Here is a 21,087-nt window from a genome sequence, read left to right on the forward strand (position 1 = left end):
CCACTTGGGAGCTCACATTCTATGAATGTGAGGGACTTACTTCCTCACTTCTTTTCTTGACACTTTCTACGACTGCCACTTCACGATACTCCATCGCAAAGATATTTCTTAAGGGCCAAATAAAATATTCTTCTGTTGTTAGATTTGTATCAATCCTCAGTTGTCTCATTATAAATAACCCTGTGATTAGGGTCCTTTTAGTTAAGTCATTTTCAGTATTGGGGATTGTTTCCTGGGCGGAAGGGACAAACATTTCGGTGTGTGTTCCCAAAGTGCTTCTCAGCAGGGCAGAGGGCTTGACGTGGCCCCAGCACTCCCGCACCAGCACTGAAAATCAGCTTTTTTTTTTTACGTTTAGTTTTTATTGAGGTAACATTGGTTTATATCATTGTGTAAGTTTCCTGTGTAACAACGTTATATTTCTACTGTATACCCTACAGCGTGCTCACCACCGAAAGTATAGTTTCCATCCGTCACGAGACAGTCGATTCCTTTACCCATTTTGCCCCTGGGCCACTCCCCCACCCCACCCCTTCCCCTCTGCTAACCACTGCCTCGTTCTATCTATGTGTTTTTGGTTTGTTCGTTTATTTTTTGTCTTTTATATTCTACCTATGAACAAAATCATCAGGTATTTGTTTTTCTCCATCTGACTTATTTCACTTAGCATAATTCCCTCAAGGACCACCCATGTTGTCACAAATGGCAAGATTTCATCTTTTTTTCTTTTACCTCCGAGTAACATTCCATTGTGTGTATACCATAATTTATTTATCCATTCATCCATCAATGGACCCTTAGGTTGTTCCATGTCTTGGCTGCTGTAAATAATGCCGCCATGAACACAGGGGTGCAGATACCACTTCGAATTAGTGTTTTCATTTTCTTTGGATACATACTCAGAAGTGGAATAGCTGGATCATATGGCAACTCTTATTTTTAGCTTTTGAGGAACCTCCAGGCTGTTCTCCACAGTGGCCACACCAGTTTACATTCTCACCAACAGCGCATGAGGACCCCTTTTTCTCCACATCTTCACCAACACTGGTTATCTGTTGTCTTTTTGATAACAGCCATTCTGGCAGGTGTGAGGGGATATCTCATTGTGGTACTGATCTGCATTTCCCTGATGATTAGTGATGTTGAGCATCTTTTCATGTGCCTGTTGGCCATCAGTATATCTTCTTTGGAAAAACGTCTATTCAGTTTCTCTGCCCATTTTTTAATCGGGTTGTCTATTTTTTGTTGTTGAGTTGTATGAATTCTTCATATATTATGGAATCAGCTTCCTTTTCATCCATGCTAACCGAATGACACAAAAGACAATCTTATGTCTGAGCCACAGGACCGTGGATCTTCACTGCCAAACACAGCACCTGGCACTTTTTTGACTTTCTACCAGAAACCAATCAGGGTTTTTAGGACACTGGACAGCATGGGTACCCCTGGGCTGGGTGGGGAGCAGGGAGCAGGAGATGGGCCCACTCTTGAGGGCCTGTCGGCGCTGTGTCAGCGCTGGGCTTCACCTTTCCAGCTGGTCCTCACAGCACCCCTTCTGCAGGGGTTGGAGATATTAAGCTTGTAGGTGACAGTCAGTTCAAGCTCTGGCATGTCTGCACTCTTTCCACCGGCCACCTGCCACCACCTGTGGCACCAATGCACAGCTCTCCCACCTGCGCGAGAACTCACCTGACACCTGGCAAACATGCAAATTCCCTGACCCGCCCCAAACCCGCAGAACCTGCCTCTTTGGAGGGACGCCTGGGGACCTCCATCTTCACCCCTTCCCCGGAGAGCCTCAGACACACGGGGGTCCTCTGATAGTTTCTGTTCCTATAAATGTCCTGGAATCAGCTCTCAACGCAGCAGAGCAGGAGCTGAGCAGGCAAGCGCAGCTTGTGGCGCCCCCCCTCTGACTTGCCGGGGCCCTGTCCCCCCACCCCCGCCCCACACAGACGTGTCACCCCTGAAGCTAAAACAACGCGAGGGAATTGCTGGGCGTCACCCCGAGTACATTTGTGTGGCTACAGCGCCACCCACTGGCAGAAAGCTGGAAGGGCAAGTGCGAAGCAAGGTGGGCAAGAATGCGGGGCCAGCCTCTGGCTGGAACTTCCAGCCACTTCTGGAAGCTTCTATCCAAGCTCCACCTGCAAGACCCAAAACGAAATAAAGCAGCTGTCTTTGTTGAAGGGTGGCTAAACTATGGAATGGATATGTCCGCACACAGGTAACACTCCTATACGTTAATATTTTAAATGGAAATGCAGCTCGTTTCTTGTGCCTTTAAACATCTGAGCCTTAGATGGACCCCAGCCTTTTTAGGGCTACAGAGGCATTCCTTCACTTGTGGTGGTATCTATGGAACCAGGCCCTGCACTCGGTGCCTGCCCCTGGCCTGGGGTCTGGTTGGGGGACGGATGACAGATAAGCACGTGGCAGGTGCCGATGTGGGAGGGGCAGCTGCAGGTGAGGGGCTGAGACCTGGATGCTGAGGTGTCAGGCAGGAGAAGGTGTGGGGTGCAGACACCCCAGGCAGAGGGGAGGGCAGGGCGACCCCGGGGGAGCTAGAGGCTGCTGCTGAATCCATGTCCAGCTGGGTGTGGACGGCACAGGCTGGGACCCAGGCAGCTCCAACATGACTGGGAGCTGCCGTTTCCCAAGACCTAGCGGGCCACCCCAGGCACTCCATAAAGACCTCTGTGACCCAGAAATTCAAAACACAGGCTGACAAATGTTTATTCAGGGTGAGCATCTCCGAGCTGTAGGTGTCTGTGGCTGTAGGTGTCTGTGGCTCCCAGCGGCTCAGACACACCCGTAACTCCCTGCTTCGGGGCGTAAAGTAGGAGGAGCAGCCCCGACCTGGCAAGCAGCCGTGAGGGTTCTGATCAGCATCTAGCCCAAGAAGCACCCTCTGCCATGCTCCCGAAGGCAGCCTGAGTTGCACTGCCCATTGGGCACAGATGCCTGGAAAACCACGGGGCTGGGCTCCTGAGGGGCCACGGGGCTTTAAGCCGGGACAGCAGCTTCAGAAGCAGAGCCAGAGAAAACAGGTCTGCGCCCTGGACTCAAATCCCAGCTCTGACACTAGCTCTTGACCTGGTCTCTCTGCAAAATACAGATAATAAATGGTACCAGTGACTGCTGCCAGGAATCAAGCGGATGCTGTGTGGAGAGGAGGGGTGGGCTGCCCTGCTCTCACAGAAACGTAGGGATCAAGGCCCAGAAAGGGTTAACTCCTACTGCTCTTGTTATTTGAGCTGCACCTGCCCCCTCACCCACCCAGGCCCTCTCGGCTGATGCCCACTCAGAGGATGCAGCTCTGTGACCTCTGGGAGCCACATGACTTTTCCAGGCCTCCGTTTCCCCACCTGCAAAATGGGGTTAAGGAGATTCCCCAGGTAAGGAAGGTCAAGCACGCAGTGCGGCCACTGGTGCATCGTAAGTGTGCATTAAACAGAAGCTCTCCACAGACGACTACTCCAGACACACAGCTAATGGGAGCCCACTGCGTTCCAGACCTTGGCCTAGATGCTAAGGGAATCCAGCCGGGAAGTGACGGGCAAAAGTCCTTGCCCTGGTGGGGCTTACATTCTAGTGAGGGAAGCAGCCCAGAGCTAAATGAGCAAAACACAGTGTGCCAGGAGGGACAGTGCTGTGGACGAGAGCTGGGAGCGGTGAGGGAGCCGGTCGTCGGGGGCATGGAGATCGTATTTACAGAGACTGGAAGGAAGGGGGAGCCACGTGGGTCTCTGCGGGAAGAGCGGTCCAGGCAGGGGAAAGGGCCAGTGCAAAGGCCCTGGGGCAGGAATGCTGGCGTGGCCCAGGGGCGTGACGAGGGCAAGGAGTAGGAGCCGTGCCCTGACGTGCCCTGACTTCACACAGGATGGGTTTCTCTGGCTGCTGCTGGAGAGCAGACAAGGGCAGGGAGGCCTGTTAGGAAGCTGTTTAGGCAATTTTGGCAGGAAGTGACAGTGGCTCGGCCCAGATGGCGGTGGGGCTGGTGTGCAGCGCTCGGACCTGGAACTATCCACAAGGTGAAGTCGACAGGACTGGATGCCAGTGTCTACGGGTGGGAGGAAGAGGGGGTCAACGGAGGCTCCAGAGGTCTAAATTTACTCAGCAGAGGGAGGCCGTGGGAGAAGCAGCCTCGGAGAGGGCCCCGAGAGTCTTTTGGGGCCCATCCAGGTCGAGGGCTGATTAAGCATCCAGGGGGAGCCAGCCAAGAGGCACCAGCTGGACAGAGGACCTCGGGGCTGTGTCGTGGTACTAAAGCCACAGGCTGGATGAGACCACCAGGGGAGTGTGGATGGCAGTGCCCCCAGCCACCCAGAGCCCCAGCAGAGCCATTCAGAGGCCAGCCTCAGCCCCCTGGAGCTGCCTGGGGCTCACACCCACTTCCTGAGCCTGGGATTCCAGATCGCTATCCTGGGGCCACCAGCCCAGAGGCATCTCCCAGCCAACAGGTCACACCTGCACCCCAGGCTCACTTTGGGGAAGGAGTGAGAACGAACAGGGATTCAAAGCACAGGTTCAAGACCCAGACCAGCCACCTGCCTCCCCATGTGGCCTCGGGCAAGTATCCAAGCTCTCTGGACCTCAGCTTCCTCATCTGTGCAGTGGGGATAATACAGTAACCACCTCGATCTCTAAGGGGTGTCGTGAGGACGACACAGGCTAAATGCTACAGAGCTTTGCAAAACCCTAGGTGGTCACTGAACCCTGGCGGTTACCAGGGCACCGTCACCCACTTGGCGCCCCGAGCCCTCCTCCCTCCCTCCCTCCCCAGTCCTGGGGCTCTTCCTTCCCAGCGTCCAGCCTCTCTTGCCAGGCCTGGCTGGGGGCCTCACTGTCTCCCTCGCGGAGCGTCTACCAGGGGCCCGGCCCCCACCTCAGCCCCGGCCCCTCGGGCTCAGGCCTGTCCTCACAGCCACCAGAGGGCGCTCTCTGAACGTGGCCGGGTTTGCCCCAGAACTTCAGGGGCAAACTCTTAGCAGGCGGGAGAGCCCCTTCCTCACATGGAGGGCCCAGCCCAACCGACTCCCACTCCTCCCCAGGCGGAGGCCCCCAGGCCCACGTCCACCCACACACACTCACCCGGCTCGGTTCATCCTACACACACACACACACGTGCAGCGCTGCACATCCACGCGCGTGTGCACACAGTCTGCGCGGGCGCGGAATCGGCCTCTGGGCCTGGAGGACGATGACACAGCAAGTGGCTAGCCGAGGCCCCCAGGTACCCAAAGCCTCAGGCTTCCTTAGAGCCGCTTCCGTGCCTGCCTGGTGCCGAGTTGGCAGTTGGGGCACAAGACTGACTCCTTCCCCCAGCACCCGAGGGGAGGGGCCTCAGAGAGAACGGCAGGTCCCGCAGGGCTGGGGGCCGGGCAGGAGATGACGGGCTGAATGCCCCGCAGCTGCCCTGAAGCCTAAAGCCACCAGCCTGGCCCTCCCTGTCCGGGCGGCGGGAGGAGAGCCGGCACCATCGCAGGAGTCTGTGCTGGCCTGTGCGGCCCGGAAGCCACCAAGGGGAGAGCCCAGACTTGCCTGTGGACCCAGGGTCAGTGGAGCAGGGGAGGGATGTGGGTCCAGGCCGTGTGACACCCAGGGTTAACTGCCGCCCATGCAGGCTCTGGGGGGGCTGGGCCCCCGGGGGCTCAGGAAGCTGACTCTCCCTGAACACAGGGGGAGGGCTGGAAAGGTGGCTCTGTCAGCTGGCAGCTCTCAGCTTAGTTTCTGGAGGTCCCCACCCCTCCTCGCTGAGCCCCAAACCAACTGCCAACCCAAGGGGTCCCCAGTCCAGGGCCGGAGCTTCCCAAAACCCCCAAGGCCCGGGGACCGGGGCAGGGAAGGCTCCAGGCCTGGCCTCCACCCAAACTCCCTTCCTGACCCGACAGTGGACAGGGGTGCGGCATCGCCAGAGGGGACGCTAGGCCCCCAGGGCCCGGGATCTTCCACGTGACGCTCACCCCGTTCTGGCTGTTGCAGTGCCGGGTGCTGATGATGGCCCCTGCCTCCTCGATCATCTTCAGGATGGTTCCTCCGTGGACGTTGCCGGCCACATTGGCGTCATCTGGCCGCATGATCCTGGGGGTGGTGGGGGGGGAAGCAGCAGGGTGAGCCTCGGGAAGGACGTCACTCGTGAACAGCAGCAACCCTGGGGAGGGGCAGAAGGTCCTCCAAAGGGCCCGATGGCTCCCAGAAAGGGAAAAAGAACTTCCCGCGTGTTTGCTCAGGGTGGGTGCTGATCTGACAGCCAGACAAGGGGCTGCAGGGTTGTGTTTCCACGTGTTTCCACCTTCCTGCCCTAGGGCCGCAGGCACCCGGCCCGGCAGGTACCAGGAAGGGCGGGTGGCGGGGACTTTCCGCAAAGGCCGTGAGCGTGGCAGCAAGGCGACCCGGCTGTGGGGTGCCCAGCGCACCTGCCCCTCCTGGTTTCCAGGACTGCCAAGGACCAGCAGAGCTGAATGAGCACAAGCACACAGGCTCTGACCCCTTGGAAAATGGACAAATTCCCAGGACCACCACCTCCATCAGGAGTCCCAGGGGAGCTGGGCTCGTGCGGCCACAGATGTTCTGAGAACTGGAAACAAGTCGCAGCACCCAGACACATCAGCAGGCGAACGCCCGCTCGCCACCTGCCCCTGGGCTCTGAGACAGCGCCAGAGGGGCCCGGTTCCCTGGACTGAGAGCTGGGGGCTCCCCAAGGTCAGGAAGGACGGAAATGCCACCCCATTTCCCCAAGAAGAAAAACCCTGTCCTTGCCGTGGGCAGTGGGGAAGCCCCGTGAAATCCCCGGAGTCTCAACAAGCCAGCCTAGTGCTCCTGCCTTGGGCAACCCCAGAGAGGCTGGCACTTTCCCAGACTCCAGTCTGGCTGATGAAATCTGCCTGCACCAGCCTCAGGCCCAGAGACGGGTACCAGGCAATGAGCGAGTGTGCGGTTCCTGGGTGCCCAGCATCCCTGGGCCCACCCAGCCTGTTCCAACCCGCTAGCTAGCGTGGCCCCCAAGGCCGGGCCCCCCACTCTGGGCCACGGAGCTCCACTGCCCTCCGGGTCTGGCTCCTTTCAGGCAGACTCAGAGATCGTTCCTGGCTCCCACTCTCACTAGCTGGGTGACCTGAGCAAAGCTGCCAAAACCCTCACTTCTCCGCTTCCTTGTCTGTAAAAGAGGAACAACAGCACCGCATTTGACGGTGGGGAAGACTGAATCACTCAAGACAATGCAGATAACAAGCTGGCACACGGTCAGACATAAACGTTCACCAGCACTTCTTCCCTCTTCTCTAAGTGTCAGCCAACTGACCGCAGGAAGGCTGGAGGCTCCAAGAAAGAGCCGTAGCTGCCATTTTCTGAAGCAGATGAGCACCGACATCCTGGGGTGACTGACAGCTGTCTGCACCTGTCGCCCATCCCAAATGTCACCCCTTCATCCTGGGGGGCGGGCATTCAGGCCCCCTACTTCTCGCCTGCATCACTGGCTCAGGGGCAGCCGCGACGGTCACCAAGCAATGACCAGGGGAACCCCCAGAGCACGGGAAAGAAGCGTCACTTGGCTTCTCAAATTTTCATTTTAAAAGATTTTTGAATCAACTCGAAATAGATTAAAAACTTGAACACAAGACCCGAAACCATAAAACTCCTAGGAGAAAACATAGGCCTTAGTGATGACTTTTTTAGATTTGACACCAAAAACAAAGGCAACAGAAGCAAAAATAAACAAGTGGGACTACATCAAACTAAAAAGCTTCTGCACAGCAAAGGAGCCATCAGCAAAATGAAAAGATAACCTGTGGGATGGGAGAAAACATTAATATCCAGAATACATAAAGAACTCATACAACTCATACAATAGCAAAACAAACAAACAATCCAATTAAAAAATAGGCAGAGGATCTGAATGGACATTTTTCCAAACAGGCACATGAAAAGATACGCAGCATCATTAACCATCAGGGAAATGCAAATCAAAACCACAATGAGGGGACTTCCCTGGTGGTCCAGTGGTTAAGACTCCTCGCTTCCAAAGCAGGGAGCGTGGGTTCGATCCCTGGCCAGGCAACTCAGATTCCATATGCCGCATGGTGCGGCCAAAAAATAAAAACATTTTTAAAAAACCCAACACAATGAGATCTCACCTCACACCTGTTAGAATGGCTATTCTCAAAAAGACAAGAAACAAGTGCCGGCAAGGATGTGGAGAAAAGGGAACCCTTGTGCACTGCTGATGGGAATGTAAACTGGTGCAGCCACTGTGGAAAACAGCCTGGAGGTTCCTCAAAAAATTAAGACTAGAACTATCATATGATCCAGCAATCCCACTTCTGGGTATTAATCTGAAGGAAATGAAATCACTCTCTTGAAGAGAGATCTGCAGCCCCACGTTCACTGTAGCATTATTTACAGTAGCCAAGACATGAAACAACCTAAGGGTCCACTGATGGATGAATGGATGAAGCGGACATGGGGTGTGTGTGTGTGTGTGTGTGTGTGTGTGTGTGTGTGCATAATTCAGCCATAAAAAAGAAGGAAATCCTGCCATTTGCAACAACATGGATAGACCTTGAAGGCAATTAAGCTCCACGAGATAAGTCAGACAGAAGAAGACAAAAACTAGATCATTTTACTTATATGTGGAATCTAAAAAGCCCAAACTCATAGATACAGAGAACAGACTGGTGGTTGCCAGAGGCCAGAGGGGTGCAGGGGGGATGGGTTAAAACAGGTGAAGGGGGTCAAAAGGTACAAACTTTCAGTTATAAAATAAGTCATGGGGATGTAACGTACAGCATGGTGACTAAAGGTAACAACACTATGTCATATATTTGAAAGTTACCGAGAGAGTAGATCTCAAAAGTTCTCATCACAAGAAAAAACAATCATAGCGATGTGAGATGATGGGTGTTAAGTGAACTTGCTGTGGTGGTCATTTCACCACACACACGTGTGCCGGGTCACCATGTTGTGCAGTTTTATCATTTCACCACACACACGTGTGCCGGGTCACCATGTTGTGCAGTTTTATATGTCAATCATATATCCATAAAGCTGAAAAAATAATTAAAAAATTTAAAAACTTTTTAAGTTTAAAAACTTCGAGCTTATACTGAGTTGTTTTTTTTTTTAAGTTTGAGTTAAGAGGTAGCCAATTCAAATAACAAAACTGCTGTATCAGACTCTTTCCTTTGTATTTGTTTTCAACTTAGTAAAGACCAGATGGTGCATCTCTGCATGAGGGAACAGGTGCCTGGTGGATGCCGAGGTGGGGTAAGGGCTTTAGTCCAGACAGGTGAGGACTGAAACGTTTTGACACCAGGAGTACCAGAGCCTGCCTCTGGCGGAGCCTGGTTCCTTTCTGTGGGTTTCCCTTTCCCGGTCTGTAAAGTGGGGCTGCCCACGCCAGGCTGGTGCAGAGGGATGCAGGGCCAGGGGGAGAAGTGCAGACAGAGGGCCCCAGGGTGCAGGAGGAAGTGCTTGCATCCGGCAGGGCCCTGAGGAGGGAGGGACTGATAAGGAGGTGGCCTCTGAAATAGGAAAACAGGGGATGGCGCCTGCGCCACTCTGCCACACTGGGGGTCCCTGGGGACCCCACGCCGTCAACATCCCACTGCCCCCGGGGTCCCTGGGCACTTAGGAGTAAATGCCAGACGCTCCAGAATGCATACTCTCCAGCCCCCTCCCGTCCTGGTCACCCTGGGTCCTGCCCCAAGGACCGTCCTAACCCCCCAGGCCGGCTGGCCACCCAGGCACGCGGCGCAGACACAAACCTTCCCCCAGGACCTGACCCTGACTCGGCTCTGCAGTTCCTGCAGACACCGGGGGGCCGGAGCCCAGCTCACTCACCCCTTTCCTGTGGCCCCAAATCAAGACTCCTTCCCCCTGGCCTCACCGTGGTTCCTTCCTGGCCTCCATCCCCATGCTGAGCTGTGACCCCACACCTGCCCTCCCTCCCTCCAAAGGGCTCAGGAGCTGCTGGGCAGGGTCCTCCTCAACTCGCCTTCCCCAGAGCTCCCCCTACGCCGGTCGTCTCCAGGCAGGACGGTGAGGAACGAGGGCCGCCAGGAGAACATGTGGCCCCTCTGTGGAGCTTTTGTTTTCCCACTTTTAGTAAAGACATTAAAAAAGAAGAAAAGACAGCCCAGCAGACCAAGCACGATGCCACGCGGCACTGCCCACGGGTGTCTGAGCAGGGACGCAACGGGGCAGTACTGGGCACGCACGCTGGCCGGCTGCGGCCGTGCAGGGGTCTGAGTCCAGGATGCCGAAGCTCTGGGTTTTCAAGAGAAGCTGGCAATCCAGAGTCTAACGTGACATCTCCTGATATTTGACAGGCCACGCCCGGCTGAAATGTTTCAACCCCACGCAGGCCAGCTCGGGGGGCAGGGGGGCGGGGGGCAGAGCAGGTGGCGGGCCTGACCCAGTCCTGGGGGGAGACTCTGTGTGACCCATTCTCCCTCCCACCTCTCTCTGCCCCTCTGCCCATGCCAACCTGCGACTCCCTCGCTCCTTGGACCCCAGAAACTTCAGAGGAAAGTGGAAGGTCAGCCCAGGGAGCCCCTGCGGCTTCCCACCCCTCACGTCCTCTCGGCCGGCGGCGGCACAGACACTGCCTCTGGCAAGCAGGCCCACACCCCGCGCATCCCCTTCACCATCCTCCACTCCCCCCGCCTCCCAGCAGTGGCCTCTGAATGTCACCATGTCACCCACTGCCCCTCCCCTTCTACTCCAGCTGCTCCTGCCCCAGAGCACAGGATGAGATGGCCAGGGCTGGGCCCATGGCTAAGCGAGGTACACACCACCCCGACTCCGCTCCCCTCCGGAGCAGACACAAAGCTGAGGGCAGGGGCGCGAAGGAAGCTGCACCGGTCCGGGTCAAGGAGTCACTCCCAGAAGGGGCAGCCGCTCACCAGGACGCCGGGGAAAACTTCGCACAGGACGTGACACCTGGGCCAAGTCCCGGAGGGGGAGCAGGGCTGAGCCGGGGACAGGGGGCAGGGGCTGTTCCAAGAAGAGGGCGCATCTCAGGGGAAGGCCCCAGCGCTGGGAGAGCTCGGTGGGTCCAGAAACAGATGACAACCCGCCAGCGCTGGCCAGCGGCCTGTGCGGGGACGGGGGTGAAGGGCGGAGTGGAACGATGGAGCCAGGAGCTTGGCACAAGGGCCTGGGGCTGGCTGGGGACAGCGTCTGGACTTGTTCTGGGGGATGGGGCGGCTTCGGGGAGACCGAGGCAGGGCTGGTATGTGGGGAGTCACTTGGGGACCAGGGCAGGGGGGCTTCTTCGTCTGCCTCTTGCCTCCCAGCCCTAACCCACCGCCTACCCCACTGCCCCAAGAGTCCCTCTTCTTAAGCAGGAGTGCACTCCCCTGCTCAGACCCTCCAGGGCCCCTCCTACGGAATAAAGATTCAACATCCAACTCCCGGGACTTCCCCCGGTGATCCAGTGACTCCCGCGCTTCCACCGCAGGGGGAGTGGGTTTGATCCCTGGTCAGGGAACTAAGATCCTGCATGCCGTGCGGGGTGGCCAGAAAAACAAAAGATTCAACTTCCTAGTGAGGCGTTTGAAGCCCTCAGTGATCTGGAACTTTCCTCGCCTGATCTCCCACTGCCCTGCAGGGCTCCAAACTGCACCTGCCCAGACCAGCGCTGCTGGCCAGGCACACCCGGACCTTCCCACCGCCCTGCCTGTGCCCACCTGTCCCGAGGGGCTCATCGATGAACGGGGAGCATGAGTGGCTACAACCTCCCGGAGGGCAACCTGCTGTTATCGTTATCCGTCCAAACTCCAAATGCATAGGGCTGCTCTAAGCCAGCCATTCCACTGAGAGGAATTCACCCTACAGATGTCTGCACACATGATTAAACCAAGTGTGTTCAAGGTTACTCACTGCAAAGCTGTTTATCATGCAAAGACTGGCCGTGTCCTAAATGTCCACCAATAAGGGACTCAGATTAACTTACATCCACACAATACAAGAGTGCACAGCCCCAAGCAAGAGGGAGGAACCGTCTAGGAGAAGCACCGTTAGATGAAAAAAGGCAAAGCGCAGAATGATGGCAACTAGGTGACTGACTACACCTGCAGGCCCCGTGTAGACCATCCCTGGAGGGAGGCCAGGGAAACCGGAAGCTTCCATTGCCCTTGAGAGGGGAACTAGCGACTGGAGTCGGGGTGGTATGCTCTAAGGACAAAGAACAAGATAAACTCAAAGGGCCAATATTGCCGGAACAAAGAGTTACAGGACTCCCATCACTCTGTCACAATGGGACCATTGCCATGTCCCAGAGCCCTCCCAAGCAGCATGCCCTGTCCCTTTCCCATCCCATATAAGGAAAGACATTTGCCCAGATTTCCTCCCGCTCAGCACGCTGAAAGTATACATACTCTGCCCGGTCAGCAGATGACTCGCAGGTTCCCTGGCTATAAAAACAGAGAAGCAACCCATGCTCATGGTTGACCTTCCCTGGCTACCAGGAAGTCGGCCAGCTGTTCTGGCAGCAACCCTTCTCTTTAATAAACTCTGTCTTCCTTACATTCTGCCTTGTGTCTGGAAATTCTTTTCCAACCCACGCTCGGACCACGACATTGTGGTGGCCCGTACAGGGATATCTCTTGGGGGATCTCTTTCCCCACCTCCTCTCCTCATTCCTTGGGACTCTCTGTGAACAGGCAAGCTGCCGGGGAAGCAACAGAGGACTCTGGCCAGGGCCACACCCCGGTGTGTTCCGAAGGCTCCACGCTCACTTCGCCCCAGTAACTGCCGCCCAGTTACTGGGGCTCACTTTGCCCCAGTAACTGCGGTGAGGGTCCCTCTGCCTTCCTCCTGACTGAGGACTAGGCCGATTGGTATCGTGCGGGCACGGGTCAGGCATTTAAAAGACATTAGGGCGCCTGCCGCTTGAAGACTCCCATGAAGGATAAGGGGGTCACGGAACGGACCAGGCTGTTAGAGCATCTGCCCCCAGCAAGACAACTTCCGTGCACCGTGAGGCACACACTGGTTCAAGCAGAACACTGAGCCCCCTCCCCTTGGCCGCCGCCTTCCCGCAGGACTACAAGGCCAATTCCTCAGCCTCTCTTCTCTGTTACTTTCACCTTCTTCTCGGTCCAGATTGACTTACAGGAGCCTAAGTGTTGCCTCTGAGCCATCCCAGCAGTGCCTTTTCACGTTTCAGGGAATCGCCAAACAGTGAGTCACCCGGTGGGTCCCAGGAATCTTTCTCTCTTTCCTTTCTTTCTCTGCCTGAGTCACAAGGTGCCTTAGTCGCATGCTCAGGGGTCACCTCTCATGGTCGGACGCGATTGTTGGGACGGTCGGCCCATTTTGTGCCTTAGTCGCACGGAGAGATCACTGGGACAAAGGGGACGCCTTTCTGTCACCCGGTGACTCTCAGTACCCCCATTCTATGGCATACAGGCTAAGAATGGGTTCTGGTATGTCTCGGGAGCCTCCCTCAGACTCACCCCGCGGCTGTATCATCAGGAACTGGGAAAATTTGACCCTGAGAATCTCAAAAAGAGGAGGCTCATTTTCTTTTGTAATACGGCTTGGCCCCAGTATAAACTGGGGGACCGAGAACAATGGCCTCCTAATGGCACACTAAATTATAACACGATCCTCCAACTTGATCTCTTTTGCCGGAAACAAGGAAAGGACTCAGAGGTTCCTTACATCCAGAACTTTATGGCCCTTAGTCAGAATCTGGAGCTGAGGGACTCATGCCGCCATGTGTCTTTCTGTTGCCACCTTATCACCCCGACCCCCTCTGCCTCCCTCTCCATCAGATCTCCTAAGCAACCCTCGACTAGACCTTTCCTGTCCCCCACCCCATCAACCCCCTTTGCTTCAGCCCCTGCCCCCGCCTCAACCCACAGCTCCCAACAGCCACCCCCTTATCAGGGCGAAAGCCCCCTCTCCCCTCCCCACACAAGATCGAGGATTGCCCAACGCCAGGAAACAGATTCTAATATGCTTCCCTTAAGGGAAGTAGCAAATGGAGACATGGGCACTATTAGATTCCATGTTCCCTTTCCCATGTCGGACATTTCTCAAATTCAAAACAAGTTAGGTTCCTTCAGTCAGGATCCCACCACTTTTATTAAGGAATTTCAGGCCCTCATCATAACCTTTGACCTGACCCGGCGAGACGTTCATGTAGTCCTGACCGCTTGCTGTACTCATGAAGAGAAAAACAGGATATGGGCATCAGCCCAAGCTTGGGCAGACGAGGCACAGCTCTGTTTCCAAAACCTGGATGGTTTGGGGACCCATTTGGGGCTGGGTAAATGACTCTCTTTGTAACTACACCCTCAATTTTAATCAGACTAGCCTGGAGTGGGATCCCTGGTCCGAGGAAAATAAATATGATGTACATGAAGGTAACTTCACTTTGTGTTGGGGAAATTCGAGGAAAAATGTGACTAAGAAAATATTAATGAAGACCATATCCCCATAAACAGCTCGGTCCTGGGAACTAAATATGTGGGGATCGGTGTGACCACCAGACACTTACTTAGTTTAACCTCCCGGCAAGATTCTCCTCCAAAATATAACATAATTCAGCTAATATTCAGAAATTTGTTATGCCAATCCGCCCGTCACACTCTTCATCAGTCAGAACCCAGATTCTCCCCTTTATGTATAGATGATTATTTCCTCGGAGTTTGGCCTTCCCAATATAATCCTAGGCCATGGGACCCCATTCTATTTCCAGAGGAAAACTCCCAAAAGGTCAGAGCCTGGCTCTGGGGACCCACAGCAGGGGTATCCTTGAGGGGCACCAGATTTTCATTTCTATGTGGTAACGGGGTCTATCTGGATCTTCCCACACTTTGGAGAGGCTCCTGCACAATTACTGCCGTGGTCCCAGAGGCGACCATTATGACTACAAAGGATTTAGCTTCCTTGGGAGGCATTCCCAGCCTTGGGTTCTTCCTTGAAGAGGCCTTAAGACCTGTCCTGGAGAGACAAAAATGAACCGCTGCTTGGTGGGGACATGCTTATGATAACCCAGTTCTTGATCAGCCTGAAATAATACGTAGCGTCTTTAGAGGGCTCTCCTGGTTTGCAGGCGTACACCTTAGAGAGGAGCGTTCTCCATCTCACCATCGTGGTCCAGGAACCTTGGAAGGCTACAGTAGCAGCCACTGAGGAAGAGCAGTCAGCCCTAGGCTCTCTGGCCGAGGTGGTTTTATAAAATAGGAGGGCCCTTAATGTTATAGCAGCTGAGGCGGGGGTGTCTGTGCCCTACTAAATGAGACAGGCTGCTTCTATATTAATACCTCCGGCCAGGCTGAAGAAGACCTCCAGATTCTAAAGAAAAACATCAAATTAATAGAAGATTTAAAAGAGAGAGCAGGACAGGGCCCCAAGCTGGCTTTCCGACCTCCTCTCCTCTATGGGGATCCAGATATGGACATGGCTATTGCCCTTGTTGGGACCATTAATCCTGATAGCCTTTGTTTTGTTGTTTGGTCCCTGCATTATTAACACATTATCTAAATTCATCTCTCAACAGGTTCAAAAGATTCAGTTCCAGATGGTGCTACAACAAGAGTACCAGCCAGTTGGCACACAGAATACACTGGAACAAGCTGCCTAATCATTCTGCAGGATCTCATCTCCCTCCGTAAATATACCCTGATAGAGAGTGGGCATTGGGACCCAGGGCCCCACAACGCCCCTGTCCAGCAGGAAGTAGCCAGAGAGATTGTCACCCGCTTCTCCTTACAAAAAGGGTTCCTGAACGCCTGAGAAGGAGCTAGGCAAGTAGGTAGACGTGAGCAGGGTATCCAATAAGGCCAAAGAATTGGCCCTGTAAATAAAGAGAGGGGGGAATGTAGTGTGCTACAAGGACAAAGAACTAGATAAACTCAAAGGGCCGATATTGCCGGAACAAAGAGTTACAGGACTCCCATCACTCTGTCACAATGGGACCATTGCCATGTCCCAGAGCCCTCCCAAGCAGCATGCCCTGTCCCTTTCCCATCCCATATAAGGAAAGACATTTGCCCAGATTTCCTCCCGCTCAGCACGCTGAAAGTATACATACTCTGCCCGGTCAGCAGATGACTCGCAGGTTCCCTGGCTATAAAAACAGAGAAGCAACCCATGCTCATGGTCGACCTTCCCTGGCTACCAGGAAGTCGGCCAGCTGTTCTGGCAGCAACCCTTCTCTTTAATAAACTCTGTCTTCCTTACATTCTGCCTTGTGTCTGGAAATTCTTTTCCAACCTGCGCTCAGATCATGAAACGTAAATATCTCAGCATTCCCTCGAAAAGATAAAGACTCCGTTTGAAAACAGAACCACAGGAACTCCCTGGCAGTCCAGTGGTTAGGACTCAGTGCTCTCACTGCTGGGGGCCCCGGGTTCGATCCCTGGTCAGGGAACTAAGATCCCACAAGCTAGGTGGTGCGGCCAAAAAATAAAAATAAAAACAGAATCAGAAAACAATTATCCCTGGGCTTCCCTGGTGGCGCAGTGGTTGAGAGTCTGCCTGCCAATGCAGGGGACACGGGTTCGGGCCCTGGTCTGGGAAGATCCCACATGCCGCGGAGCAACTAGGCCCGTGAGCCACAACTACTGAGCCTGCGCGTCTGGAGCCTGTGCTCCGCAACAAGAGAGGCCGCGATAGTGAGAGGCCCGCGCACCGCGATGAAGAGTGGCCCCCGCTTGCCGCAACTAGAGAAAGCCCTCGCACAGAAACGAAGACCCAACACAGCCAAAAATAAATAAAATAAATAAATAAAAATTAAAAAAAAAAAAAAAAAAAAAGAAAACAATTATCCCACCTGAAATACGAACTCCTTAATATAACTTTTTTCTAATTGGCTTTATTCAACAATTCGTGAATCGGGCAGCATCCCATCTAGCAAGCAGAAAGGAGCTCCTCTTTTTTCTATTTTAAACTAACATTTATTTTTTTAAAAATAAATTTATTTATTTATTTTTGGTTGCATTGGGTCTTCGTTGCTGTGCGCGGGCTTCCTCTAGTTGTGGCGAGCGGGACCTACACTTCGTTGCGGTGCACGGGCTTCTCATTGCGGTGGCTTCTCTTGTTGCAGAGCACGGGCTCTAGGTGCACGGGCTTCAGTAGTTGTGGCGCGTGGGCTTCGGTAGTTTTGGCACGCGGGCTCAGTAGTTGTGGCTCGCGGGCTCTAGAGCGCAGGCTCAGTAGTTGTGGTGCATGGGTTTAGTTGCTCCATGGCATGTGGGATCTTCCCAAACCAGGGCTCGAACCTGTGTACCCTGCATTGACAGGCGGATTCTTAACCACTTAGCCACCAGGGAAGCCCAGGAGCTCCTCTTAATATCATTAAATATCAAGTAAGCGTTCAAGTTTCCTCAGCTACGTCCTAAATGTTTTGAAATCTGCAATTGTGAACTGTTTTCATAACTGCCCAAAGCTGTAAAGAACTCAAATGTTCACTATCTGATAAAGAGATAATGAAGACTACTAGGCAACAACAGCAAGAATCACGGACACACACACACACACACACACACACGTGAAACTCACAAGCACTATGCTCAGTCTATGACTCCGTTGATGAGAAATTCTAGAAAAGGCAAAACTCTAGTGATAGGAAGCAGACCTGTTTGCCAGGGGCCAGAGCTGGGAGGAAACCAACTGCAAAGGGGCAGGAAGGCACTTTTTTTTTTTTTGAGAAATGTAATTAATTAATTTATCACTTATTTATTTATTTATTTTTGTCTGTGTTGGGTCTTGGTTGCTGCGTGGGGTTTCTCTAGTTGTGGCGAGCGGGGGCTACTCTTCATTGTCGTGCGTGGGCTTCTCATTGCAGTGGCTTCTCTTGTTGTGGAGCACGGGCTCTAGGCGCTCGGGCTGCAGTAATGTGGCATGCGGGCTCAGTAGTTGTGGCTCTAGGGCTCTACAGCGCAGGCTCAGTAGTTGTAGCGCACGGGCTTAATTGCTCCATGACATGTGGGATCTTCCCGGACCAGGGATCAAACCTGTGTCTCCTGCATTGGCAGGTGGATTCTTAACCACTGTGCCCCCAGGGAAGTCCCCAGGAAGGCACTTTTTGAGGTGATGGAAAAGTTCTATGTCACAACTGCGATCATTGCACAGGTGTACACATTTGTCAAAAGTGAACTGTAGGGGCTTCCCTGGTGGCGCAGTGATTGAGAATCTGCCTGCCAATGCAGGGGACACGGGTTCGAGCCCTGGTCTGGGAGGATCCCACATGCCGTGGAGCAACTAGGCCCGTGAGCCACAACTACGGAGCCTGCGCGTCTGGAGCTTGTGCTCCGCAACAAGAGAGGCCGTGACAGTGAGAGGCCCGCGCACCGCGATGAAGAGTGGCCCCCGCTTGCCGCAACTAGAAAAAGCCCTTGCCCAGAAACTAAGACCCAACACAGCCAAAAATAAATAAATAAATAAATAAATAAATAAATAAATAAAGTGAACTGTACATTAAAAATAGGTGCAGGGTTTCCCTGGTGGCGCAGTGGTTGAGAATCTGCCTGCCAATGCAGGGGACACGGGTCCGAGCCCTGGTCTGGGAAGATCCCACATGCCGTGGAGCAACTAGGCCTGTGAGCCACAACTACTGAGCCTGAACGTCTGGAGCTTGTGCTCCGCAACAAGAGAGGCCGCGACAGTGAGAGGCCCGCACACCGCGATGAAGAGTGGCCCCCGCTAGCCGCAACTAGAGAAAGCCCTCGCCCAGAAACTAAGACCCAACACAGCCAAAAATAAATAAATAAATAAATAAAATTTAAAAAAAAAAGTGAACTGTGCATTAAAAATAGGTGCAGGGCTTCCCTGGTGGCGCAGTGGTTGAGAATCTGCCTGCCAATGCAGGGGACACGGGTTCGAGCCCTGGTCCGGGAAGATCCCACATGCCGCGGAGCAACTAGGCCCGTGGGCCACAACTGCTGAGCCTGCGCATCTGGAGCCTGTGCTTCGCAACAAGAGAGGCCGCGATAGTGAGAGGCCCGCGCACTGCGATGGAGAGTGGCCCCCGCTTGCCACAACTAGAGAAAGCCCTCGCACAGAAACGAAGACCTAACACAGCCATAAATTAATTAATTAATTAATTAATTAAATTTTTTTTAAAAAGGGGGGGGTGGTAATTCCCTGGCGGTCCAGTGGTTAGGACTTCTCGTGTCCACTGCAGGGGGCCCGGGTTCGATACCTAGAACCCTGGTCAGGGAACTAGTGAGGCAGGAGACAGATGGGCTCCAGGCTAGGCATTTACAACTGGCCTCCTGTTTACTTCTCTTGGGGCAGGAAAAAGGTGGGCTTCAGGCTGGACACTTACATCTAGCCTCTCGTTTGCATTTCCTGAGACAGGAGATAGGTGGGCTCCAGGTTAGATATTTATGACCAGCCTCCTGTCTGCACTTCGAGATAGAAATAACAAGAGGAACAGGGTAAATAGCTGGACTTTGTCTCCTGTGGACACTTTAAGATAACAGTCATGGCAGGAACAGAGAGGGGCTAAACCTTGCTTGAGTAAAAGATCAAGAGATCTTAAATTTCCCATCCTTGGGGCAAGGGAGACATTGCACCTGTGCAGAAAGGCTCCTTGGGGGTCAAAAATCACCCAGAATAGGTGATGCCAAGGCCCCCCATAGGCCTCTGGACCAGAATCCATCTTGGAAAAAAGTTGTGCACACAGGTTGGGGAGGGTCCTAGGGCAGGTCAGGTGTGGAAAAAGAAACCAGGTAATTGGCCAAAGGTAAACAAAGACCCGGAAGAACTGCCCTATATAAATGACTTAACCGCCTCTTCACTGTTCCTCCTCATTAGGGGGGACGCCCACACCCTTTCTCTCCGGGTGTGCATCTCTGCCCTGCTTCTGTCTTAACTAAACAAGCTGCTTCTCTGTGAGCTCTCCCACGTGTTGTGCTGTGTCTCTAATGATAAACTTTGTACCTGTTTTTACAGTTTTTGCCTCCTTGAGAAATGCATTTTTCAGTGGGGGTAAGAACGAGGGGAACTTTGCTTCTAGACTCTAGCCCCTGATGAACTAGTGGCTAGGATTCCTGGTTTTCATCCAGGCTGCCCAGGTTCAATTCCTGGGAGGGCACTAAGATCTCGCTTCAAGCCACCACTCACTGTTGCTGCCTCTCCGAGATCACTACCACTCACTGCTGCTGCCTCTCCGAGATCACTAGGGTCCCACAGGCCTCATGGCAGGGCAAAAAAAACCACCAGAAATTCCTTAGTATCCCTAACTGTCAAGGGACTATTCACGTTTCCCCAAGGATCTCATAAATGTTTTAAAATCTGCATTTTGGGGACTTCCCTGGTGGCTCAGTGGATGGGACTCCACGCTCCCAGAGCGGGGGACCCAGGTTCAATCCCTGGTCAGGGAACTAGATCCCACATGCATGCCGCAACTGAGAGTTCGCGTGCCACAACTGAGGAGCCAGCCTGCCACAACTAAGGAGCCCGTGAGCCACAAATAAGGAGCCCGCCTTCCACAACTAAGACCCAGTGCAACCAAATAAATAAATAATTTTCTTTTTTTTAAAAATCTGCATGTTGTTGACTTTTCTACTGAAGCATAATTTGCATGCAGAAATCAGTATTTATAATAAGCTTCCTCAGTTATTCAGGTGTAGGTAGCCCGCAGGCGGGGTGACCATATAATTTACCCTCCTCCTCAGGATACCTCTGAGAGTGAAAGAAAGTGGACCGGGAGGCACAGGGCATAGTCACCCCAGGCTGGGCCCCACCCAGAGAAGCGCCAGCCACAGGGGGAAGCAACTCCTGGCCTGACTGAAACCAGGGAGCTGGGAAACAGTGGTGCCAAGGCGAGGGCGATGCCAGGCTGCCTGGCCCACTGATGGGAGGCTGGACGGTGGGTGAGCACAGCCTGGCCCACCACAGGCTCCCTGGGCTGCAAAGACTGCATCTTCACCCATAGCTCCCGCATCCCCGCAGGAAGGGAGCCAGCACTGTGCATCGCGTTATGGAATGTGCCAGAATACTAACTCCGAGTGCGGTTTCTGTAACTCAGATTCTGTGTTTTCACTGACTTCCCTGTAAACCCAAAGACAAAGCCCCAAAGAGAAAAAATTCCAAACGGGCATACCTCGAAGATAAAGCAAGTCA

General features: G+C 53.8%; 1 protein-coding gene across 1 annotated transcript in view; it reads right to left on the reverse strand.

The window, feature by feature from the left end:
- Window positions 1-21,087, reverse strand: part of ACOT7 (acyl-CoA thioesterase 7) — a 92,808-nt gene that overhangs the window by 67,369 nt on the left and 4,352 nt on the right. The window contains exon 2 of the mRNA XM_059894620.1: window positions 5,967-6,084. Within this exon, the coding sequence (XP_059750603.1) occupies window positions 5,967-6,084 (118 nt within the window). The remainder of the gene's footprint in view (window positions 1-5,966; window positions 6,085-21,087) is intronic.

Source organism: Balaenoptera ricei, chromosome 1 (assembly GCF_028023285.1).
Source record: "Balaenoptera ricei isolate mBalRic1 chromosome 1, mBalRic1.hap2, whole genome shotgun sequence".
NCBI classification, from domain to species: domain Eukaryota; kingdom Metazoa; phylum Chordata; class Mammalia; order Artiodactyla; family Balaenopteridae; genus Balaenoptera; species Balaenoptera ricei.